The 27,036-nt window shown below is 36.7% G+C and overlaps 1 protein-coding gene across 5 annotated transcripts in view; it reads right to left on the bottom strand.

Moving 5' to 3' along the window:
* PHKA1 (phosphorylase kinase regulatory subunit alpha 1) overlaps positions 1-27,036 on the bottom strand; it is a 164,199-nt gene that overhangs the window by 124,919 nt on the left and 12,244 nt on the right. For all 5 annotated transcript variants that reach the window (XM_043458195.1, XM_043458196.1, XM_043458197.1 and 2 more), the window contains exons 5-6: positions 16,631-16,713; positions 13,297-13,377 (exon numbers count right to left, since the gene is read on the bottom strand). In XM_043458195.1, the coding sequence (XP_043314130.1) occupies positions 13,297-13,377; positions 16,631-16,713 (164 nt within the window). The remainder of the gene's footprint in view (positions 1-13,296; positions 13,378-16,630; positions 16,714-27,036) is intronic.

Below are 27,036 nucleotides of genomic sequence, written 5' to 3'. Positions count from 1 at the left end.
ATATATTTCTTCTCCCTCTATCCTGGTATCATATCAATGCACATGATGTCATTTTAAATATGTTTAGCAGAACAGAAAATATAATGACATTCTTTATTCACAGGGGTCTCTTAGTTTTTTTTTTTTTTTGGTCTCCCAAATTGTCCCAGAGACATTTGAGATGGAGGTTGTAGTCATACTTTCATGATTAAAAACCCTCAACAAATTTAATATAGAAGGAACACATATCAGCATAATAAAGGCCATATACAACAAACCCACAGCTAATTCAATGATGAAAAACAGAAAGTTTTCCTGTAAGATAAAAGCAAGGCAAGGGTGCCCCCTCTCAGCACTCTGAAGTCCTACTTCAACATAGTACTGGAAGGCCTAGCTAAAGCAATTAGCCAAGAAAAAGGAATAAAAGATATCCAAATTAGAAAGGAAGCAACGAAATTGTCATTATTTGTGGATGATATGATCTCATATACAGAAAACCCTAGACTCAACCAAAAATCTATCAGAATTAATCAACAAATTCAGTAAAGTTTCAGGATATAAAACAAAAATACAGAAATCAGTGGTGTTTTCTGTACAGTAATGGCAAAATATCTAAAAAATAAATAGAAGTATCACATTCACAATAGCATCACCAGCAATAAAACACTTAAGAATAGATTTAACCAAAGAGGTGAAAGATCTGTACAATGAAAACTACAATACTTTGATGAAAGAAATTGAAGACAAAAACAAATGGAAAGATATCCCATGTACATGGATCAGAAGAATTAATATTGTTAACCTGTCTATACTACCCAGTCATCTATGGATCCAATGCAATCTGTATAAAAATTCCAATGGCATTTTTCACACACACACAAAAAAAAACCCTAAAATTTGTAAGGGACTACAAAAGACACCATATAGCCAAAGCAATTATCAAAAAGAAAAACAATGCTGAAGGCATCACATGTCCTGATTTCAAACTATGCTACCAAGCTATAGCAATTAAAACAGTATGATACAGGCATTAAAGTAGACACACAAACCGATAAAACAGAATAGAGAGCCCAGAAATAAATCTCTGTATTTACAGTCAGTTAATATTTTATATGGGAGCCAAGAACACTCAATGAGAAAAGGTTAGTCTCTTCAACAAATGATTTTGGAAAAATTGGATAATCACACACAGAACAATGAAATTGGACCCCTATCTTACACCACACACACAAATTAACTCAAAATGGAATAACATAAGACCTGATAACCATAAAACTCATTCACATTGGTCTTGGCAATGAATTTTTTAGATATGACACCAAAATTATAAGCAACAAAAGCAAAAATCAATACAAGGGACTACCAAACTAAAAAGCTTCTACACAACAAAAGAAACAATCAAAAAGATGAAAAAGAACTGCTAAAGACAGACCCTCTAGTCATCTGTTGCAACCCAAGGTCTGTCCATGTGGCAGGCAATACCTAGGTTTCACTGAGTCAGAGATTTTCATTCTGCTCTTGTGCACTGGCTTTTGGAACTCAAGTAAAGGCCCTTTCATTTTGGGTGAAATTCCTGTTGGTAGATTGGTCTTTGGAGAGAGATCAAGCCCTGAGCCGTCAGAGTGGGAGCACTGACTCGAAGACCCTAGACAACCAGAGAACTAACCCTAGGGAGTATAAAATAGTGAGAACTCACACAAAGAAAACCCCTTGAATACAAGACCCTGCAACATCCAACCACCAGTAGCACACTGTGCAGGACGCCTCATCTAAACCACAAACTAAACAAAAATACAAACCCAATCATCAGGAGACAGGATTACCACCTCACTTAGCCTTGCCCATCAGAGGAAAAACAAACAGAAACTCAGCACAAATCTCACCCTAATCGCAGCTTATACAAACCACTGTACCAACCTTGGGAGGATAGAAACCAAAAGGAAGAAAGAATTTAACCTTGAAGGCTGAGAAAAGGAGACCTCAAACACAATAAGTTTAAAAAAATGAGAAGGCAGATAAATACTACACAAATGAAGGAACAAACCAGAAACACAGAAGTCCAAATAAATGAAGAGGAAATAGGCAAACTACCTGAAGAATAATTCAGAATAATGATAGTAAAGATGATCAAAAACTTTGAAAAGAAAATGGAGAAAATGTAAGAATCAATTAACAAAGACCTAGACAAATTAAAGGATAAAAATGCAGAGACAAACAACACAATTACTGAAATTAAAAATATTCTAGAAGGAACCAATAACAGAATATCTGAAGCAGAAGAATGAATCAGTAAGCTGGAAGATAAAATGGTGGAAATAACTTCTGAAGAGGAGAATAAAGTAAAAAGAATGAAAAGAACTGAGGATAGTCTCAGAGATCTCCGGGACAATATCAAACACACCAACATTCAAATTATACGGGTCCCAGAAGAAGAGAAAAAGAAAAGGTATGAGAAAGTTTTTGAAGAGATTATATTTGAAAATTTCCCCAACATGGAAAAGGAAACAGTGAATCAAGTCCAAGAGGCACAGAGTCCCATACAGGATAAACCCAAGGAGAAACACACCAAGACACATACTAGTCAAACTGACAAAGACTAAACACAAAGAAAGAACATTAAAAGTGCTCGGGCCTGGTGCACTGGGAAGACCCAGAGGAATCGGGTGGAGAGGGAGGTGGGAGGGGCGATCGGGATGGGGAATACGTGTAAATCTATGGCTGATTCATATCAATGTATGACAAAACCCACTGAAATGTTGTGAAGCAATTAGCCTCCAACTAATTAAAAAAAAAAAAAAAAGAAGGGAGCTGGAGGAATCAACCTTTTTGACTTTAGATTACACTGCAAAGCTACAGTCATCAAGACAGTATGGTACTGGGCCAAAAACAGAAATATAGACCAATGAAACAAGATAGAAAGCCCAGAAATAAACCTGTGCACCAATGGGTAACTTATTTTTGACAAAGGAGGCAAGAATATACAATGGGGCAAAGACAGCTTCCCAGTTCAAAAGCACCATAGCATCTAATCCATTTTCCCCAGTTAGGTTACTTACATTAATTATTAATAACTAAACAGATTATAATATTTGGGATATATGGCCATGACATAGGAGGAGGGAACTAACTCAACATAAAAGAAAGAAAAAAAGACCACGTTCCACACATGTATGAGTTATGTTCTTCTCCCCCTGCTCTGCTTGTGGGGGACTAGTGGAAAGAAAGGTTGATCTGCTGAATCCCTGACTCAGGAGAAATGAAACATAGACACTCAGTCCCCCAACAGCCAGTAAGGCTTGCTCTCTGGCTCTGTTTCCGGATTGGTTGTTGGGTGGGATGGGCTCTGTGAGAGTGACATGCCCTTCCAGTGAACATGCAGAGTCTAGCAGAGAACCTAACTCATTGTCTGTAGAAGGTTTTTGTTGATGAGCAGTGTTTCTTGTCTAGAAAACCAAACATGAGAGGAGCATTGAAACATGTATATTATCATATGTGAAGCAGATCGCCAGTCCAGTTTCGATGCATGAGACAGGGTGCTCAGGGCTGGTGCACTGAGATGACCCTGAGGGATGGGGTGGGGAGGGAGGTGGGAGGGGGGTTCAGGATGGGGGACACATGTACACCCATGGCTGACTCATGTCAATTATGGCAAAAATCACTTTTATATAAAAAAAAAAGCAGCAAGGGAGAAGCAATAAGTAACATACAAGGGAACCCGCATATACTTAACAGTTGATATTTCAGCAGAAACTCTGCAGGCCAGAAGGGAATGGCAGGATATATTTAAAGTACTGAAAGGGAAAAAAATCTACAAGCAAGGTTACAGTACCTAGCAAGGACCTCATTCAAAATTGATGGAGAAATAAAAAGCTTTTCAGACAAGCAAAAATTAAGAGAATTCAGTACCACCAAACCAGCTTTACAACAAATGTTAAAGGGACTTATATAGTCAAGAAATACCAGAGAAGGAAAAAGATCTACAAAATCAACCCTGAACAATAAAAAAAATGGCAATAGGAACATATATATCAATAATTACTTTAAATGTAAATGGATTAAATGCCCCAACCAAAAGACACAGACTGGCTGAATGGATACAAAAACAAGACCCATATATATGCTGTCTACAAGAAACCCACTTCAGACCTAAAGACACATATAGACTGAAAGTGAGAGGATGGAAAAATATGCATGCAAATTGGAAGCAAAAGAAACCTGGAGTAGCAATCATCATATCAGACAAAATAGACCTTAAAATAAAGAGGATTACAAGAGATAAGGAAGGACACTACATAATGATTAAGGGATCAATCCAAGAGGAAGACATAACAATTGTAAATATCTATGCACCCAACATAGGAGCACCTCAATACATAAGACAAATACTAACAGACATCAAAGGAGAAACTGACAGTAACATAATAACAGTAGGAAGCTTTAACACCCTACTCACATGAATGGACAGTTCATCAAACAGAAAATTAATAAGGAAACACAAGTCTTAAATGATACATCAGATGAGATGGATCTCATTGATAACTTCAGGATGTTCCATCCAAATGCAAAAGAATATACCTTCTTCTCAAGTGCACATGGGACATTCACCAGGATAGACAACATCTTGAGTCACAAACCAAACCTCAGTAAATTTAAGAAAATTGAAATCATATCAAGCATCTTCTCTGACCACAATGCTATGAGACCAGACATCAATTACAAGAAAAAAACTGTAAGAAACACAAACACATGGAGATTAAACATGTTTCTAAATAACCAACAGGTTACTGAAGAAATCAAAAGGGAAATAAAAAAATTTCTAGAAACAAATGACAATGAAAACACGACAACTCAAAACCTATGGGATACACCAAAAGTGGTTCTAAGACGGAATTTAATAGCAATACAACCCTACCACAAGAAACAAGAAAAACACTGAACAGACAACTTAACTTTATACCTAAAGCAACTGGGAAAAGATGAACAAAAAAATGCCCAAAATTAGTAGAAGGAAAGAAATCATAAAGATCCAAGCAGAAATAAATGAAAAAGAAATGAAAGAAAGAATAGTAAAGATTAATAAAACTAAAAGCTGGTTCTTTGAGAAGATAAACAAAATTGACAAGCCTTTAGCCAGACTCATCAGAAAAAAGAAGAATCAAATCAACAAAATTAGAAATGAAAAAGGAGAGGTTACAACAGACAATGCAGAATTATAAAGGATTATCAGAGACTATTATGAACTATATAGCAATAAAATGGATAACCTGGAAGAAATGGACAGATTCTTAGAAAAATTCAATCTACCAAGACTGAACCAGGATGAAATAGAAATTATGAAGAACCCAATTACAAGTACTGAAATTGAAGCTGTGATAAAATAAAAATCTCCCAAAAAACAAAAGCCCAGAACCAGATGGCCTCACAGGAGAATTCTATCAAACATCTAGAGAACAGCTAATGCCTATCCTTCTAAAACTCTTTCAGAAAATTGCAGTTCAGTTCAGTTCAGTTCAGTTGCTCAGTCGTGTCATACTCTTTGCGATCCCATGAATCGTAGCACACCAGGCCGCCCTGTCCATCACCAACTCCCAGAGTTCATCCAAACTCATGTCCATTGAGTCGGTGATGCCATCCAACCATCTCATCCTCTGATGTCCCCTTTTCCTCCTGCCCTCAATCTTTCCCAGCATCAGGGTCTTTTCAAATGAGTCAGCTCTTTACATCAGGTGGCCAAAGTATTGGAGTTTCAGCTTCAACATCAGTCTTTCCAATGAACACTCAGGACTGATTTTCTTTAGGATGGACTGGTTGGATCTCCTTGCAGTCCAAGGGATTCTCAAGAGTCTTCTCCAACACCACAGTTCAAAGGCATCAATTCTTTGGTGCTCAGCTTTCTTTATAGTCCAACTCTCACATCCATACATGACTAATGGAAAAACCATAGCCTTGACTAGATGGACCTTTGTTGACAAAGTAATGTCTCTGCTTTATAATATGCTGTCTAGGTTGGTCAGAACTTTCCTTCCAAGGAGTAAGCGTCTTTTAATTTCATGGCTGTGGTCATCATCTGCAGTGATTTTGGAGCCCCCCAAAATAAAGTCTCTCACTGTTTCCACTGTTTCCCCATCTATTTCCCATGAAGTGATGGGACCAGATGTCATGATCTTAGTTTTCTGAATGTTGAGCTTTAAGCCAACTTTTTCACTCTCCTCTTTCACTTTCATCAAGAGGCTCTTTAGTTCTTCTTCACTTTCTGCCATAAGGGTGGTATCACCTGCATATCTCAGGTTATTGATATTTCTCCCGGCAATCTTGATTCCAGCTTGTGCTTCATCCAGCCCAGCGTTTCTCATGATGTACTCTGCATATAAGTTAAATAAGCAGGGTGACAATATACAGCCGTGACATACTCCTTTTCCTATTTGGAACCAGTCTACTGTTCCATGTCCAGTTCTAACTGTTGGTTCCTGACCTGCACACAGGTTTCTCAAGAGGCAGGTCAGGTGGTCTGGTATTCCCATCTCTTGTAGAATTTTCCACAGTTTATTGTGATCCACACTGTCAAAGGCTTTGGCATAGTCAATAATGCAGAAATAGATGTTTTTCTGGAACTTTCTTGCTTTTTTGATGATCCAGCAGATATTGGCAATTTGATCTCTGGTTCCTCTGTGTTTTCTAAAACCAGCTTGAACATCTGTAAGTTCACAGTTCACATATTGCTGAAGCCTGGCTTGGAGAATTTTGAGCATTACCTTATTAGCGTGTGAGATGAGTGCAATTGTAGAGGAAGGGACAATTCCAAACTCATTCTACGAGGCCACCATCACCGTGATACCAAGACCAGACAAAGACAATGCAAAAAAAGAAAACTACAGGCCAATATCTGTGATGAATATTGATGCAAAAATCCTCAACAAAATTTTAGCAAACAGAATTCAGCAACACATCAAAAAGCCCATACATCATGATCAAGTTGGTTTTATTCCAGGAATGCAAGGATTTTTCAATATATGCAAATCAATCAGTGTGATACACTATATTAACAAATTGAAAGATAAAAACCATATGATAATCTCAATAGATGAAGAAAAAAGCCTGTGACAAAATTCAGCACCCATTTATGATCAAAACTCTTCAAAAAATGGGCATAGAAGGAACCTACCTCAACATAGTATAGGCCATATATGCTAAGCCTACAGCAAACATTATTCTCAATGGTGAAAACTGAAAGCATTCTCCCTAAGATCAGGAACAAGACAAGGGTGTCCACTTTCACCACTATTATTCAACATAGCTCTGGAAGTCCTAGCTACACCAATCAAAGAAAAAAAATAAAAGGAATCCAGATCAGAAAAGAAATAAAGCTCTCACTGTTTGCAGATGACATAATACTGTACATAGAAAACCCTAAAGATAATATCAGAAAATTACTAGAGCTAATCAGTGAATTTAGCAAAGTTGCAGGATACAAAATCAATACACAGAAATCACTTGAATTTCTATATACTAACAATGAAAAACCAGAAACAGAAATTAAGGAATCAATCCCATTCACCACTGCAACAAAAAGAATTAAACATCTAGGAACACACTTGCCTAATGAGACAAAAGAACTGTACACAGAAAATTATAAGACACTAATGAAAGAAATCAAAGATGACATAAACAGATGGAGAGATATTCCATGTTCCTGGATAGGAAGAATCAATAATGTGAAAATGACTATACTACCAAATGCAATCTACAGATTCAATGTGATCCCTATCAAATTACCAATGGCATTTTTCACAGAACTAGAACAAAACATTTCACAATTCATATGGAAACACAAAAGACCCCGAAGAGCCAAAGAAGTCTTGAGAAAGAAGAATGAAGCTAGAGGAATCAACCTTCCTGACCTCAGATTATACTACAAAGCTACGGTCATCAAGACAGTATGGTACTGGCACAAAAACAGAAACATAGATCAATGGAACAAGATAGAAAGCCCAGAAATAAACCCATGCACCCTGCACCTATGGGTACCTTATTTGTGACAAAGGATCCAAGAATATGCAGTGGGGCAGAGACAGCCTCTTCAATCAATGGTGCTGGGAAAACTGTACAGCTACATGTAAAAGAATGAAGTCAGAACACTTCCTAACACCATACACAAAGATGAACTCAAAATGGATTAAAGGCCTAAATATAAGACCAGAAACTATAAAACTCTTAGAGGAAAACATAGGGAGAACCCTCAAGGACATAAATCAAAGCAAGATTCTCTATGACCCACTTCCTAGAGTAATGGAAATAAAACCAAAAGTAAACAAGTGGGACCTGATTAAAGTTAAAAGCTTATGCATAGTAAAGGAAACTGTAAGCAAGATGAAAAGACAACCCTCAGAATGGGAGAGAATAATAGCAAATGAAACAATTGACAAAGGATTAATTTCCAAAATATACAAGCAGTTCATATAACTCAATGCCAGAAAAACAAACAGCCCCCAAAAATGGAAAAAAGATCTAAACAGACATTTCTCCAAAGAAGGCACACAGATGGCTTACAAACACATGACAAGATGCGCAACATCACTCATTATTAGAGAAATGCAAATCAAAACTACAATGAGCTATCACCTCACACCAGTCAGAATGGACATCATCTAAAAGTCTACAAACAATAAATGCTGGACAACGTGTGGAGAAAATGGAATGCTCTTGCACTCTTGGTGGGAATGTAAATTGATACAGCCACTGTGGAAGATGGTATGGAGATTCTTTTAGAAAAACTAGGAATAAAACCACCATATGACCTAGCAATCCCACTCCTAGGCATATACCCTGAGGAGACCAAAATTGAAAGACACATGTATCCTATTGTTCACTGAAGCACCATTTACAATAGCTAGCACACAGAAGCAACCTAGATGTCCATCGACAGATGAATGGATAAAGAAGTTGTGGTACATATACACACTGGAATATTACTCAGCCATAAAAAGAAATGCATTTGAGTCAGTTCTGATGAGGTGGATGAACCTAGAACCTATTATACAGAGTGAAGTGATTCAGAAAGAGAAAGATAAATACCATATTCTAATGCATATATATGGAATCTAGCAAAATGGTACTGAAGAATTTATTCCCAGGGCAGCAATGGAAAAACAGACATAGAGAACAGACTTATGGACATGGGGAGAGGGGAAGAAAGGGTGAGATGTATGGAAAGAGTAACATGGAAACTTACATTACCATATGTAAAATAGATATCCAACAGGGAATTTGCTGTATGGCTCAGGAAACTCAAACAGGGGCTCTGTATCAATCTAGAGGGGTGGGATTGGGTGGGAGATGGGAGGGAGGTTCAAAAGATAGGGGATATATGTATACCTATGGCTGATTCATGTTGAGGTTTGACAGGAAAAAAAGAAAATTCTGTAATTATTCTTCAATAAAAAATAAATTAAAAAAAGAAAAGGAAAAACAAAAGATATAAAGCAGCCCACAGCATGGGAGAGACTTATTGTGAAACACATATCTAATAAGAAGTCTATATAAAAAATTTATAAAGAACTCATACAATTCAATAACAAAAAAAACAAATAATTCAATTAAAAATGGGCAAAGGAATTGACTACACAGTTTTTCCAAAGAGAACACAGAAATGGCCAGCAGGAACATGAAAAGATGCTCAACATCACTAATCAAAAGGGAAATGCAAGTCAAAACCACAATCACCTCACATCTTTCAGAATGGTTATCATAGAAAAGATAAGTATTGGTGAAGATGTGGATAAAAGAGAGCCTTGTACACACTTGATAGGAATGCAAGTTGTTTCAGCACTATGGAAAATAATAACTATGGATGTTACTCAAAAAATAAAAAATAGAACTCCCATATGATCCAGCAATTTCTCTGTTGGGTATATATCCAAGGGAAATAAAAACAGGATATCAAAAAATATGCACTCCTGTTTACTGCAGCATCATCGACGATACAGAGAAATAATTTGTGTCCATCAACAGATGGGTGGATAAAGAAGATGTGAAGTATATGTGTGCTCACCTGCCTCTGTGTGTGTGTGTGTGATGGATTATCATTCAGCCATAAGAAAGAAGGAAATCCTACCACTTATGACAACTTGGATATACCTTGAGGGCTTTATACTAAATGAGATGTCAGGCAAATATTATATCACTTATGTGTGGAACCTAAAAAAAGTTAAACTCATAAAAACAGAGTAGAATGAGTTATCATTTAAGCATTAATTCCCTGTAATAGAATCTCTGGGTCAAAGGGTATAAACAATTTTTAAGACATAATGCTACATTCCCTTCCATGCAGTTTGTACTAATATAACTAACACCAGCTGTGTACTAACTTCTTTAATGCAAACCAAGTATTACCTTTGAAATTTTTCCTAATTTGATAGAAAAATGGTGAGTCAGTTGCATTAATTTGCTAACAAAGTTGAATATTCTTTCAAATATTTATTAGTTATTTGTAGCTCCTCAATTATGAGACAGAACTGACTTAATCTTTGGGATACAGGTAATTCTGGAAAGCTTCCTTTGAGAAATCATGTCTAACTGACACCTAATGGGTTGTGCAGATATCATCCAGGAACAAAATACTTAACAATTACAAGGGGAAGATAGCAAATTTACAGCGGAGAAATATGGCAGATACCACCTTAATGAAGTCATCAAACTTAACATAAACAGTAATGAGATAAATCCACAGCTGTACTTCCTGATGATGTACTGAGGACGTGTCATTATCTCTGTGGTATTATTGTCAAAAATGCATATCTTGAATCAAACCATGAGGAAATATCACACAAAATCAAACTGAAGGACATCCTATAAAACAACTGGCCTATAATCTTTAAAAATGCCAAGATCATAAAAGGTAAGTCAAGTCTGAAGTATTATTCCAAGTTAAAGAAATCCAAAGAGATATTTGCTATAGGGTTATCGTTACCATCTTTCTAAATTCCATATATATGTGTTAGTATGCTGTAATGTTCTTTATCTTTCTGGCTTACTTCACTCTGTATAATGGGCTCCAGTTTCATCCATCTCATTAGAACTGATTCAAATGAATTCTTTTTAATGGCTGAGTAATATTCCATGGTGTATATGTACCACAGCTTCCTTATCCATTCATCTGCTAAATGTAACATGTTACCCTGGATTGGATTCTAAATCATAAGGGTTTTTGTTTGTTTTTTTATTTTGGCTGTAAATTATATTATTGGAACAATTAAAGAAATTTGAATGGGATCTTTGGATTATGAGGTAGTATGATGCCAGTGTTCATTTCCTGATTTTGATGATTGGACCATGGTGATGGGACTGTCTTTGAGGAAATTTATACTGAAATATTTAGGAGGCATGAAACATCATGTCTGCAATTTACTCTCAACTGGTTCAGGAAAAAATTATGTGTATGTGTAAACAGAAAGAACAAAGAAATGTTAACAAGTAGGGAACTTGAATGAAGGGCATGTGGGAATTCTTTGCACAGTCCTTACAAGTTTCCCAAAGTCTGAAATGATTTCAAAATAAAATGTAGAAAAATGTTTCAGTGGTTAAAATTTTTTAAATCAAATTACTCATAAATATTGATAATATTCAGAGTTAGTGAGGGTTTGAGGAAAATGATACAGATGGCACATGATGGCATATATCCATCATATGAAGTTGCTTAGTCATGTCCAACTCTTTGTGATGCTATGGACTGTAGCCTACCACACTCCTCCGTCCATGGAATTTTCCAGGCAAGATTACTGGAGTGGGTTGCCATTTCCTTCTCCAGGAGATGTTTCCTACCCAGGGATCAAACCCAGGTCTCCTGCATTGCAGGCAGATGCTTTACTGTCTGAGCCACCACAGAAGCCCATATCCATCATATATGAATGGGGAAAATGTAAACTGGTGGAAATTGTTTTGGAGGGTAGTTTTAAAGTGTACATCCCTTAACCCAGTGGTTTCACTTTTAGGAATCTATCCTACAAAAATATTCATGCAGGTTCACCAGGATGTATGTACAAAGATCCTCAGTAAAGCATTATCATCAACAGAGTAATTATTAAATTTGTGTGGCAACTGAAAACATTGAATTAGACTATCTGTATGAAAGAAGACGTTTGGTTATGTTGTTCAGTAAAATTTGAGGCTGCTGTATTTAAAACATCATAGAGGTAAATTAGAATATGATTTAATTTTTAAAAATAAGCTCAATATCTGTATCATTTTGGTAATCAAAAATACATTAAAAAGAAAAACATTTACCCAGGGAATGCATATTTTATAAGGACAAAATTATATATAAATTTATTAAACCACATTAATTATATAGTTTAAATTTTCTATAATCTTATTTTTGGTTTTATTTTATCTGTCATTGCCTCTTAGGGTTAAGCTGTCCCCTTATAACTGTTTCTATTTTGCCTTGTATTTTTAATACATTTTGCTCTGTATTAATTGAAACTACATTCCAGGCCAGACTTTCTCATTCTATCTTGACCCCCTTTGTCCCCTTTGTTCCATGTAATACTTTTGGCTTTAAATTGTACTTCATTTGAATTCATAGTCACCTGTACTCTTTTTTGTTTATTTTGGCCAGACTTTGTCCATCTTTCTGATTTAAATCTTTCTGTGGCAATTTGCTGTCTTAGAGCTTTTAGAAGTGGTATAGGTATAGACTGAATTTCCTTTCTTTGTTTTTTAAATAAACCTATGTCTTTGCTTTTAGGTAGGAGAAACAAATTAAGTCATGTATATTTATCATTATAATGGATATGTTTGATCTTATTCCTGCTATCCAGTTTTATGCCTTCTTGCTGCTTTCAGAGATAAAAGCTAAAATTAAGGCAGTAGCAGTAGGAAGGATAAGATGAAGCCAAGTGGAAGATAGTAATAATGATGAAGATAACAGTATAGGGGATTCAGGAGAGTGAGTGGGGTGGAGAATTGAGAGATGGTTTCCTGATATCAAGCTTTGTCAACTTGGTGTGTGGAAGGGAAAATAAGCCTCCTTTTGTTCGTTTTTGTTGTGGTAGAGGTGATTTTAGTTTAAGACATGTTTTCTGAGATCCTTGTGGGATATGTAAATAGAGATATGCTACAAAAGCAGTTGTACATACAAATCTAGAGCTTATGAAAGAAGTCTTTACCTACATGCCCATAATTATATGGGAGACTCTGGACACTGCCCATGGTTTAAAAGATCAATTAATTTGATGATGGTCCACATTCGTGTTAAGGCTTTATGGCGAAAGTGTATGAAACTTATCCCACATTTGGTAAAAGCAGAGTGAGGAAAATTACCTTTGCCATTCCAACTGAACTGGCATTCAATTCTGAGATTCCTTGATTGGTCTTGTCTCCACGTTCCCATATCCCAAAGTCCTGGCATAAAATAACCAACACACCATTAGCAAGTCACCACTACTAAATGCTTACTAGATATACAACCCTTGAATAAAAGGCATAAATATTAGCTAACTTGCCATACATACGTTTGCCCACAATGCTTATTAAGGAGAGGCCAAGGAGTTGAGTTCCCCCTATAACTATTTCCCCACTAGCTTTCAATTCTCTTGGGGACTCCAAGAAATTAGAAGATACGTTGATGGCTAAGAACTGTAACTTAGTTCATCTAAAGAGGTCCTTATCAAAATTTTTCATCAAAGCGGATATCTAGGGGGTCTAAGAAACAGAGCCTAAACATCAACTCAAATATTTTATCTTAAATATCCATTCTAATTTTATTCTCTATTGGCAATGACAATGTACCAAGAACTTACTTATGCACTTTACATTATTATCATCCTTAATCCTTACATTTTATAGATGAAACTGAGGTGCAAAGAGAGGTTAAGCAACTCACCCAAGGTCACATAGTTAATGAATGACAGGGCTAAAATTAGAGTCCAAGTTCTCCAAAGCCTACATTCTTAACCATAGTGCTATACAGCTCCTCGATAATACAAAGATAACATTTAAAATTACTTTTTAAAACTTGTTCATTTCTAAATAATATTAGATTAACAGAGAAGTTTCAAGAATAGCAGTGAGTTCCTATACACTTTTCACTCAGCTTCCCTTAATGTTAACACTTGACACAGCCATAGTACAATTGTCAAAGTGAAATTTACATGAGTAAAATATTAGTAACCGAATTATGGACTTTCATAGGATTTCACTAGTTTTTCCACTGAGAGCCTTTCTATATTCCAGGATGCAATCCAGAATACCATGCTGCATTTGTCGTGCCTCCTTAAATCTCTTCCAGTTACAGTTTCTCAAGCCTTGTCTTTTATACCTTGACACTTCTGAAGATTAATGGTCATATATTTAATAGATTTCCCTCAATTTGGGTTTCCTTGATATCTTCTCTTGATTAGATTGAGGTTATGCATTTTTGGCAAGAATACTAGAATTCTATAAACATTATGCTCCTTCTTAGTGCATCATATCAGGGGTACACAATGTTGATGTCTTATTACTTGTAACAACCTTCATCACTTGGTTAAGGTAGTGTCTACAGAGTTTCTCCATTCTACTGTTATCATTTTCCTATTATATTATTATACTAGTTGCAAGCATCCTTTGGAGATACTGTGGATTCAGTTACAGACCACAGTGATAAAGCAAATATTGCATTAAAGCAAGTCATATGACTTTTTGGTTTCAGTACATATAAAAGTTATATTTATACTACACTGTAGTCTATTAAGTTTATAACAGTACTAAGTCTAAAAAAACAATGTACGTACATTAATTTAAAAATATCTTATTGCTAGAAAATGCTAACCATTATCTGAGACTTGGGTGAATCAAAATCTTTTTGCTGGTGGAGGATTTGACGTACTGCAAGAATTACCGGAATGTAACAGAGACATGAAATGAGCAAATGTTGTTCAAAAAATTGCACCAATAGGCTTACTTGACATAGGGTTGTCACAAACCTTCAATTTGTAAAAATCACAAGTAACTGCTAAGTGCAAGAGAGTGAAACAGTGAAATGAGATATGCCTGTAATTAATATATATCTTCAGAGATAAACTTTATGACTGTGCAAGTATCTTGTTTCTCCTTGAATATCCATCCACTAATTTAGCATCCATCAGTGAATTATCCCTGCAACAATCATAGTGGTGTTTCAATGGTGATTTTCTAGTTCCTTTATTACCTCTACACTTATTAATTACAGTCCTTCTCTAAGGAAGTACTATCCTTTCTCCCTCATTTTTTACTCAGCTATTTATTTATATCAGTATGAACTTAAAGATATTCAATTTATTCTCTGGGTTGTAATAAAATGTTACCATTATTTATTTTGCTCAAATTGTTCCAGCTCTGGCCATTGGGAGTTCTTCTAAATTGGCTCCTGTTTTCTTTTAACATGCTCCATTTTTAAAAACACTTCCTCCCTTTCTGTCATAAGATGCTCAAATACAGTCTCATCTTGTATTTTCCCTGTCCCAGTGGAATCAACCACTTTTACAAGGAATTTTCATTCCTTTTATTAGAGAATGATAGTTACATTCAAGACCTGAGTACCAGCGCTCATTGCCACTGTGGTGTCAGGCATCTAGGCTCTCTCATTGAACAGAACTTGGAAATACTCATATGCACACACATGCTTGCACATGCACACACACACCTGTATTTATTTTGGTATTTACCTTAAGTTACTTTTAATATCAAATCTCTGTGTCAAAAGATGAAGTTTCAGAAAGGTAAGCCATATTTATCCCATAGCGAGTCTCATCTGCCCCTAAACCCAGCTCTACCCTAGTTTGTGCAGCAAAGATTAGAGTATAAGAAGGCACAAATATCATTAATTCTACTGCTGCAAGCTTGGCTACAATAGAGGTCAGAAAACCCTGGTTTTAACCCTGCATCACAGCAGGCTTGTGGTATCAGAAAACAAAAATCTATCAACAAATAATATGTTTGCACCAAATATGTCTGTATTAGTATTACCCTTCTCTGGAGAAGGGAATGGCTACCCACTCCAGTATTCTTGCCTGGAGAATTTTATGGACAGAGGAGCCTGGTGAGCTACAGTCCATGGGGTTGCAAAGAGTCAGACACGACTGAGCGACTTTCACTTCACTTCTGGTAAATAAGGAGGGACAGGCTCCAGATTTTCCCTCACACCTGAAAAAACAACTAACCAAACCAAAACAATTAAATGAGTAAAACACTGAACTGTATATGACACAGCCATTTTCAACACAATGAGCATCGTGCAATGAAGAATAGTACTTTCTGAGAGAGATGTTAAATATATTATGACCTCATTAAAAAATGACTTAATTAAAAACCTACCTCATATGGTAGTTGTAAAAAAGAGTAATTATTTTTGTATAGTAAGCACTGAATCAATGTCTACAGATGATATTAAACACACGACTAAACTTTATTTCTAAGTAGCTAACTGACCGATAATACTCCTTAGCTATTCTGCTCCCATTTAACCATAAACGCTAGAAGGACGACAGAGCTTAGTAATGAAAGAGGCTGAAGGCAACTTCTGCCAGAAGCCTTACAGACTGGTTCACTATGAGTGGCAGCCTTAGGAGAAGCAATAGGTTGTTCAGTATATTTAAAACATCACAGGTTTAAAATTCATTCCAAAATGAGTACTTACAGCAGTTTTATATGCAGCTTCAATGTAAAACACAAGGTTCTGTATGAAATTAACTTCATCTAGACTGTGGATAATATGAAGTCCTGAGGAAAAAGAGAATAAAGGTATAGAGCTAGTCAACTATCACTACAGGCTTTATAGGCAGCCATAGTGACTAACTGACCCCCTTACTCCCAAAGAGTCCCACTCCTGCTTAGGAATCAAGAAGCACTTTGATTTCTAAAATATAAAAATAATACCACAAATCAGTCCTAGGCTAGTTTTCAACTAAGTGAGGCACCAGAATGTTTTAAAATGGAAGAATTTTGATTGATATTTGTTTTAATGAAAATTCTCAGACTTCTAATTCTACAGGTAACTAATTGGTGCTGTGTTTAAATGTATAAACCTAGGCATCTGGAAAAAGAAAGATAAACATTTTAAAGAAGGCTTGGAGGGAGTCTAAATAATAAGTGGGTGAAGATTATGATTTTAAGAACCCAAAACCATATTTTGGAGAGTAAAAATGATAATTAATCTAAATTTGAACTATACAAAGAGAGCTTATAAATAAAATATTTTACATGAATTATACATTCAATTTTCACAACAACTCTAAGAGGTGGTTACCTCTATTTTCTGCCTGAGGCTTACAGAAGTTAAATATTTGCCTAAAGCCATGAAACTAATACATAGTGGAAATAGGACTCAATTGACTGTCAACTTTTGTTTCATTTCAGAGACCAAGTTCCTAACCAAGATACTATACTGCTTCCAAGTGTGTACAACATGATCCATTTTTGTTTAAAAACTAACTCCTCTCCTTTCCCTGCCATCAAGGGAAATACCAACAATTACACAGTGAAAGTTTTTCTCCCCATCAGGATCACATCACTCCCACCCTACCAAGTTTCCTCTCTAGAAGAAACCAATCTTAACCAGTTTCCTCTGTATCCTTTCAGAGATACATTATGCATATATAAAAATTATGCAAAAATATGCTGCACCTTGCTTTTTTAATATACAACTTGGAGACAAATATATCTGCCTCATTAAAAAAAAAAATGACTACATAGCATTCCACTGAAAAACTATTCGTATAACCAGTTCCCTAATGAAAGACATTTGGGTTGTATCTAATCTTTCATTACTACTATCAATGCTGCAATGAATATCTGTGTGTTTATATCTTTGTGCACATGCACCAGTATATCAAGGTAAATTCTTAACTACTGAGTCACAGATTCATGCATATTATTTTTTCCAACATTTTATTTTGAATATTTTCAAACGAAAAAGGAAAGAATTTTATAGTGGCACCTGTAGATTTTACACACCATCTGGACTCAACCATTAACATTTTACTATACTTTTAAATCATGTATATATCCATCCAACATTCCTTCCAATTTTTGATAAATTTCTAAGTAAGCTACAAACATTGGTACTCCTCTCTCTAAATAATTCACCACATGTACATTAAATGTTGATAATCATCAGCATGTTATTCTGCAAAGAAATTCCATGGTTTACATACCAACCAGCACTGCCTGCCTATTTCCAACATGTTTGTAAACACAGGCTTTAATAAAAGTTTTTGATCTTTACTACTCTAATGGATCAGAGATAGAATATCCTTACACTTTAATTTGTAGCTCTTTTATTTTGAGTACGGTTGTGAGTCTTATGTTTATAAGCCAGCTGTATTTCTTTTCCTATGAACTTTTTGCATTTTCATATCCTTCAACTTATATTGAATTGACCATCTTTCTGTTATTAATATATTAATAAATATTAAAGAAATTGGACTTCTGCCCATCATATGTGTTGCAAGTATTTTTCCTAGTTTGTTTGACCTTCCATTTTGCCTACAGTATATTTTTCTTCTCAGAAGTTTTTATTAAAAAGTTTTATCTCATGAATGTTTCTAGTGCTTTCAGTTTCTTTTTTTTTGCATTTAAATTTCTGATTTATTGACAAATATTTTAAATCACAGAACTCTAAGTTAAAAATTAAAAATGACTATACGATTCAGATCATCAGATTGCAAACTCCTCCTGATCCGTGGCTCTGTCAAAACAGAAACCACAGCACAGGGCAGCATGGGGAGCAAAGGGTCTTTTTTGTAGTGGTATTGACCCACCTTAACCTCTTGGATAGAGAGGAAAAAAAGAGAGGCAGTAATATTGGACATCAGCTTCATAGCTTTATTTTGTCAGCTTTGTGTGCCAAGATACTTGAACATAGACTGAGATAAGGTAGTAAGTGTGAAACCAGTTTTGACAATCTCTTAGACTCAACTAGTCACTTAGACTCAACTTAGATTCACTTAGACTCAACTTAGACTCAACTTAGACTAACTAGTCACTATACCATATAAATGACACACATCTACCATTTGTCCTTTTGCTCATGATATTCTGCTTACACAGCTTTCTCCATATCTTGAAATCCTAACTGTTATTTCAAGGTCCAGTTCAAATGCTGTCTCCTCTTGTGATGTTCTCATTGATTCCCCTCTTCTGTGCTTCACATAATTTTATTTTTCTTGCTCTTATGAACTTAGTTTTTACTTTGTACCACAGATAAATCTTTACCTGAATTTGAAGAAATCTTATTCATATTTGTAGCCCCCCAAAACATCTCATATAGCCCCTAAAAGTAACTCATAGTCTAATTTGAATGATATTAAACAATATTTTGAATAGTAGATGTTCAATAATTATTTATTGAATGATCTTAAACAACCCTGTTAACCACAGGAGAGGACCTGTCTCTTGAAGCAAGACCACACATAACATCTGGTTCCTGTCCCTTCTATGGAGCCAAGGCACTACCTGTAGAAAAGAGGGTGCATTGATATGAATCAGCCATGGATTTACGTGTCAATGTATGGCAAAAACCACTACAATATTGTAAAGTAATTAGCCTCCAACTAATAAAAATAGATGGAAAAAAAAAGAAAAGAGGGTGCAGAGGTGAGATACACAGGTGAAATGAAGTAGGGCTTGGGTAAGGCCAAAGATGGCAGTGATGCATAAAGCATACTAAAATATCCAGAAATGAGGCTGACCCAGTGGTCTACTCCACAGACTGATTTGCACTTGCCTAAAATTAAGCCTCTCTCTCCCTTATTTTTAAAAACAGTAATATTGAGATCTTCTTCACATACCATATAATTCACCCATTTCAAGTAAATAATTTAGTGGTTTTTAGGGTTCACAGTTCTGCAACCATTACCATAATCAATTTTAGAACATTTTCACCATCCCTCCAAAGAAATCTTGTATCCATTGCAGTCACTCCCCATTTCCCTTCAACACTTGTCCCATCATTCTGTACCCAGTCCTGGCCAAGCAATCACTCATGTGCTTTATATCTCTATAGATTTGCCATACTATTCTTACAAATGCAATCATACAATATGTGACTTGTTGTGTCTGGGTTCTTTCACTTAGCATAATGTTTTCAAGGTTCATCCATGTTGAAGCATGTATCAGTACTTCATTTCTTTTTATTGCTAAAAACATTCAATTGTGCAGGTATATCACATTTTATTTATCCAATGAGTAGTTGATACACATTTATGTTGTTTCTATTTTTTGACTACTACGAACAATGCTGCTATGAAAATTCATGCATGAGCACAAGCTTTTTAGTAAAAATGTTTTCATTTTTCCTGAATATATACCTAAGAATGAAACTGCTAGATCATATGGTAATTCTGTTTAACCTTATGAGAGTTGCCAGACTCTTTTACAAAAAAGTGGCTGTACTATTTTACATTTCCATCAGCAACATATGAAGGTTCCAATTTCTCCATATCTTCAGAAACTTTTATTTTCTGTCTTTTTGATTACAGCCATTCCAGAGGGTGTGATATCGTATCTCATTATGGTCTGCATCTTCATTTCCTTAGTGACTAATGATGTTCAGCAATTTTTCATGTATTTATTGGTCATGTGAATATCTTTGGAGAAATGTCAATTCAGATTCTTGGCCCATCTCAGATTAGGTTATCTTTTTGCTGTCAAGTTGTGAGAGTTCTTTACATACTCTAGATACAAGTTTCTTACCAGATATATGATTTGTAAATATTTTCTATCATATTGTGGGTATTTTTTCTCTTTCTTGAAAGGGTTCTTTGAAGCCCAAGAGTTGTTAAACATAAGTTTATCTTAAGTTGACAAATTCCAATTTATTTTTCCTTTATTTGCTTATACTTTTGGTGTCATATCTAACAGGGCCTTGTCTAAGCCAAGGTGAGGAAGATTTAATCCTATATTTTCCCCTAAATGTTTGTTATAAACTCAAAATTTCCCCCATGAAATTCATATGTTGAAGCCCTAACCCCCAATGTGACTGTACTTAGAAGTGAGGCTTTTAAGGAGGTGAAGTGAAGTGAAGTTACTCAGTCATGTTGAACTCTTTGCGACCCCATGGACTATAGCCTACCAGGTTCCTCCATCCATGGGATTTTCCAGGCAAGAATACTGGAGTGGGTTGCCATTTCCTTCTCCAGGAGATCTTCCCAACCCAGGGATTGAACCCGGGTCTCCGACATTGTAGGCAGACATTTTACTGTCTGAGCCACCAGGGAAGTCTAAGGTTTAAGGAGGTAATTCACATTAAATGAGGTCATAAGGGTGGGGCCCTTATACAATAGGGATTGGTATAATTATGAAAGGAGACATCAGGAGTGCACACACAGAGAGAAAAGGCCATATGAAGACACAGCAGGGAAGGTGGTTGTCTGCAAGCCAAGGTGAGATGATTCATCAGAAACCAGCACTGCTGACACCTTGATCTTGGATTCTAGCCTCCAGAATTCTGAGAAAATAAATTCCTGTTCTTTATGCCACCCATTCTGCAGTATTCTGTTATAGAAGCCCTACTGGATTAAAACCTTTTAGTTTTCCTTCCTACATTTAAGTCTATGATTCATTTTGTGTTAGTTTTTGTCTATGGTAGAGAAGAAGTCCAATTTCATTCTTTTGCATGTGGATATTTGGTTTTCCCAGCATCATTCTTTCCCCACTGAACTATCTTGGCATCCTTGTCAAAAATCAACTGACCATGTGTTGCTTCTGGACTCTCAGTTCTATTCTGTTATTCTATGTGTCTATCCTTATGCCAGTATCACAATATTTGGAAGTAAGTTTTGAAATAAGAAAGTGTGAGTCCTCTAACTTTGTTCTTCTTTTTCAAAATTGTTTTGACCATTCTTGGTCCTTTGGATTTCCATATACATTTTAGAAACAGCTTGTCACTTTTTACAAAGAAGACAGCTGGAATGTGCACAAGAATTGCATTGAATCTATAGATCAATTTGGGGAATGTTGCTATCTTAACAGTAAGTGTTCTAATCCATGAACATAGGATGTCTTTCTAATTTACCATCTCTCATTTTCTTCATTTGTTCCTGTGGGGTTGAGTTATGATTTGGTTATCTTTTTCTTAATTCAATATAGTTTTGCTCCCACCCACCTCCTTGGTTCTGATATTATCAAATATATTTACATTTTTATATGCTATAAGCACAACAATACAGGTTATTGTATAAAATGTATAAAACAAGTTTTATACAATTGATTTTTAGGTCAGTTCAGTTCAGTCGCTCAGTCATGTCTGACTCTTCACAACTCCATGGACTGCAGCACACCAGGCTTCCCTGTCCATCACCAACTTCCAGAGCTTGCTCAAACTCATTTAGGTCAGTTAAGATAAGAAAAAAGAAATATGTAATTATACCATATTTTATAATTATTTTTACCAGTGGTCTGGTTTGTGTGTGTGTAGATTCCAGCTACTGCCTTTGGTCACCTTATTTTAGTATAAAGAACTTCTTTTAGTATTTCTTGTAAAGTAGGTCTGGGCTTCCCAGGTGGTGCTAGTGGTAAAGAGCCCGCCTGCCAATGCAGGAGACATAAGAATCTGTTCAATCCCTGGGTTGGGAAGATCTCCTGGAGGAGGACATGGCAACCCACTCCAGTATTCTTGTTTAGAGAATCCCACGGACAGAGGAGCCTGGCAGGCTACAGCCCTTAAGTTTGCAAAGAGTCAGACATGACTGAAGTGACTAAGCACCTAACATAGGTCTATTAGCAACAAATTCTCTCACTATTTACCTGGGAATGTCTTTATCTCAGTTTGTTTTTTTGAAAGATAATTATAAGATTCTTGGTTATACTTCCTTTCTTCAGCCTTTTAAACATACCATTCCACTGTCTTCTGGCCTCTACTTTTTTTCTGAAAAGAAGTCAGCTGATAATCTTATCTGGATTCCCTTTATGGTGGCTCAGATGGTAAAGAATCTGCTTGCAATGAGGGATACCTGGGTTTGATCCCTGGGTTGAGAAGATCCCCTGGAGAAGGGAATACTCCAGTATTCTTGGCCTGGAGAATTCCATGGACAGAGGAGCCTGGCAGGCTATAGTCTATGGGGTCACAAAGAGTCAGACACAACTGAGTGACTTTCATATACATAACAAGTCATTTTTCTCATATTGCTCTCAAGATGTTTGTTTTTAGCTTTTAACTTTTTTACTATGATGTTTCTGAATATGGATCTCAGTTTATCCTACCTGGAAATCTTTGAGCTCCTTGGATATGTAGATTAATGTTTTACACTAAATTTGGGATGTTTTCATTCATTATTTCTTTTATTTCAATAAAGATTGATTTTATTTTTTTGGCTATGCTGGGTCTTCATTGCTATGTGTGGGCTTTCTCTAGTTGCAGAAAGTAGGGGCTACTCCATAGTTGTGGTGCATGGGCTTCTCATTGCGGTGGCTTCTCTTGTTGCGGAGCACGGGCTCTAGGCACATGGGCTCAGTACTTGTGGCTCTCAGGCTCTAGAACATGGGCTCTGTAGTTGCAGCACATGGGCCTAGTTGCCCCACAGCATGTAGAAACTTTGCGGCTCGAACCTGTGTACCCTGCACTGGCAGGCAGATTCTTAACCACTGGTCACCAGGGAAGTCCCATTATTTCTTTAAACATGTTTTCTGCTCCTTACTCTTCTCTTATTACACATGAGTTGGTAGTGGTTGGTGTCCTACATTTCTCTGGGGTTTTATTCGTTTTGCTTTATTGTTATTTCCTGCTCTTCAAACAGCATAATCTCTGTTGATCTGTCTTCAAATATGCTGATTTTTCCCTCTGCCAGCTCAAATCAATTGAGTCTCTCTACTGAGGTCCATATAGTCAAAGCTATGATTGTTCCAGTAGTCATGTATGGATGTGAGAGTTGGACTATAAGGAAAGCTGAGTGCTGAAGAATTGATGCTTTTGAACTATGGTGTTGGAGAAGACTCTTGAGAGTCCCTTGAACTGCAAGGAGATCCAACCAGTCAATCCTAAAGGAAATCAGCCCTGAATATTCATTGAAAGGACTGATACTGAAGCTGAAGCTCCAATACTTTGGCCACCTGACACGAAGAACTGACTCATTGGAAAAGGCCCTGATGCTCGGAAAGATTGAAGGTGGGAGGAAAAGGGGACGACAGAGGATGAGATGGTTCGATGGCATCACTGACTTGATGGACATGAGTTTAAGCAAGCTCCAGGAGTTGGTGATGGACAGGGAAGCCTGGCATGCTGCAGTCCATGGGGTTTCAAAGGGTCAGACACGACTGAATGATTGAACTGAACTGAGTGAGTCTTTTGGGCTTCCCAGCTGGCTCAGTGGCAAAAATCCACCTGCCAAGCAGGAGATGTGGGTTCGATCCCTGGGTCAGGAAGACCCCTGGAGTAGGAAATGGCAACCCACTCCAGGACTCTTGCCTGGGAAATTCCATGGACAGAGGAATCTGGTGGGCTATAGTCAATGGGGTCAAAAAGAGTTAGACATGACTTAGTGACTAAACAACAACAAAATGAGTCTTTCATTTCAGTTACTATATTTTTCAACTTTCCATTTGGTTCATTTTTATCTCTTTATTGAAATTCTCTATTTGATGAAATGCAATAATCGTATATTCCTTTATTTCTTTAAGCATTGTGTTCTTTAGCTTTCTGGACACTTATAAAAGTTACTATAAAGTAACTGCTTTGAAGTCTTTTTTCCCTAAATTCAACATATGCTTCCTCTCAAAGGCATCTTCTACCACCCGCTTTTTCTTCTGTTGGCTCAGGCTTTCCTGCTTCTTTGCATGCCTCATAAATTTTTGCTGAAAACCAGATATTATAGATAATATATAGGTATTGATATTTTCCCTTATGGGAATTGTTTACCTGTTTATTTGTTTAGTGACATGGATTATTTCAGTGAAATTTATTTACCCCATAGTATGCAGCCCCTGAAGTTGTTCCTCAGAGCATGCTGCCCTGGATATATACACTGTCACCCCAGGAGGATAGTGGTTTTAGCTTTAGCAATTTGTCTCTTTCTGTGATCCATTACACTTGATCTTAGCCATAAGGCTGAGAAGGGATCTGTGATTTGTCTCTGTTGGTATCAGATGTTAATCTCCACTAATTGTCAATTAATTGTTCTATTATGTTGTACAAGGCCCTGAGGCATAAATTGTTGACAGTTTCATTCAATTAAATTCAGGTCCCATTTCATTTAGTCTCATGCCAGTCTTTGACAGTTGTTCTAATCCCAGGAGGGCTTTTTTTTAGCTCTCTCTTTCCTTGGTTCTCAGTTAAAATGGCTAGCTAGTCTACAGGTTAGCTTGTTGCTCGTATTATTGAGTTATCAGACTCCTCTTAATTTCTTAGAACCAAAATCTTCATTGTTTCTGAGAGTGTCCTTAGTCTTGAACTTCTCCACATTCTGTTCCAAAAATCAGTTATCTTGGGAGGAGCTATGGATTTTTCTGTTCTTATGGCCTGCTCTACCATCCATGCTACTAGAAAGGTGGGTAGGCCTAGTATTCTTGGTCTGCTCTGCCTGTGGTTAAGCATCCACTCCATTAGTGGGACTAGGGGGTAGGAAAGGAGTTCTAAACCTCTAAGTCATTCTTGACTGGATTAGAAATTCTGCAACACAGAGCTGGGGAGAGTAAGAAGTGCTGGTAACCTACCTCTCTCTCTCAGGAAGATATCACAGCCTTAGACTGAGAGCTGAGGTGGGGAGCGGGGAGGGAGCCTTGTATTCCTGGCTGCATTCACTTCAAATAGTGCTTCTGTCATGGTGAGCTTGGGGCAGGGGAAGGAAGAGGTTGTGACCCAAATGCTATACTTTCTTACTGCTAAGATTTAGATATCTTTGAATAAATGTTTCTCCACTTGCTGTGTACCCTTAGGACAATCTCCAATAACTTTAAATGTTTGGTTTTCTAAAATTAATTTTCACCATTTATGGTTATTTTGCTGGGGAGAGGGTCTGTGGAGCTCCTCTGCTACTATCCTCTAAGTTGCAATCAGCCTCTGTCTAAGCCTCTCGTTTAACCAAAGTTGAGATTTTTAAGAATTCAAAAATGTTCAGAGAATTGCTAAATTTTACATAAAGATCTTTCATATTTTACTTCTCAATTATCTCTTGCAACTCTTTTTTTTAATCCTCAAGACAACTGCCTTACATAAATTCTACATCATTTCATGCCTATTTTTACTAAGCTTCTAACTAGTCCTCTATCTTTTAAAAAAATAATTGTATTTATTCATTTTTGGCTGTGCTGGGTCTTTGCTGCTGTGTAGGCTTTTCTCTTCTTGCAGAGAATGGGGGCTTCTCTCTAGTTGCAGTGCACAGACTTCTCATTGCAGTGGATTCTCTTGTTGCAGAGCATGGGCTCTAGGGCACGAGGGCTTCAGCAGTTGTGGCTCCTAGGCTCTAGTGCACAGGCTCAATAGTTGTGGCACATGGGCTTAGCTGCTCTGTGGTATGTGGGATCTTCCTGGACCAGGCAGCAAACCTGTGTCTCCTGCATTGTTAGGTGGAATCTTTACCACTGAGCCACAGGGGAAGTCCCATCTTAATTTTCTCCTCCATCCAATCTATCTTCCTGCTGTTTGAAACTTTCTTTATTATTTATCTTGAGTGGCTTTCTATTGACTATAGACTAAACTCCAAACTACTTAGCATGGTATGTTCATGTGTGCTCAATTGCTAAGTCGTGTCTGACTTTTATGACCCCATGGGCTGTAGCCCACCAAGCTCCTCTTTCCATGGAATTTTCAAGCAAGAATATGGAGTGGGTTGCCATCTCTTTCTCTAGGGGATCTTCCCGATCCACAGGTTGAACCCACATCTCCTGGGTCTCCTGCATTGGCAAGCAGATTCTTTACCACTGAGCCAGTTGGGAAACCAAAGTATGGTACACAGGCCCTTAAACAGTTAGCCCCAAGTTTTTAGCTCTATCGCTTGCCATTTTTCCAGATCTATCTTACAGTCTAACCAAGGGAGATATCTAGCCTTACCTTGGTGGCCCGTACATTTCAAAATTCTATGCTATAGTCATTGCTATTCCCTTCCCTTTTTT

The sequence above is a fragment of the Cervus canadensis genome, chromosome X (genome assembly GCF_019320065.1).
Source record: "Cervus canadensis isolate Bull #8, Minnesota chromosome X, ASM1932006v1, whole genome shotgun sequence".
NCBI classification, from domain to species: domain Eukaryota; kingdom Metazoa; phylum Chordata; class Mammalia; order Artiodactyla; family Cervidae; genus Cervus; species Cervus canadensis.
The sequence above is the reverse complement of the archived record's forward strand: the minus strand, read 5'-3'. Positions and strand labels throughout refer to the sequence as shown.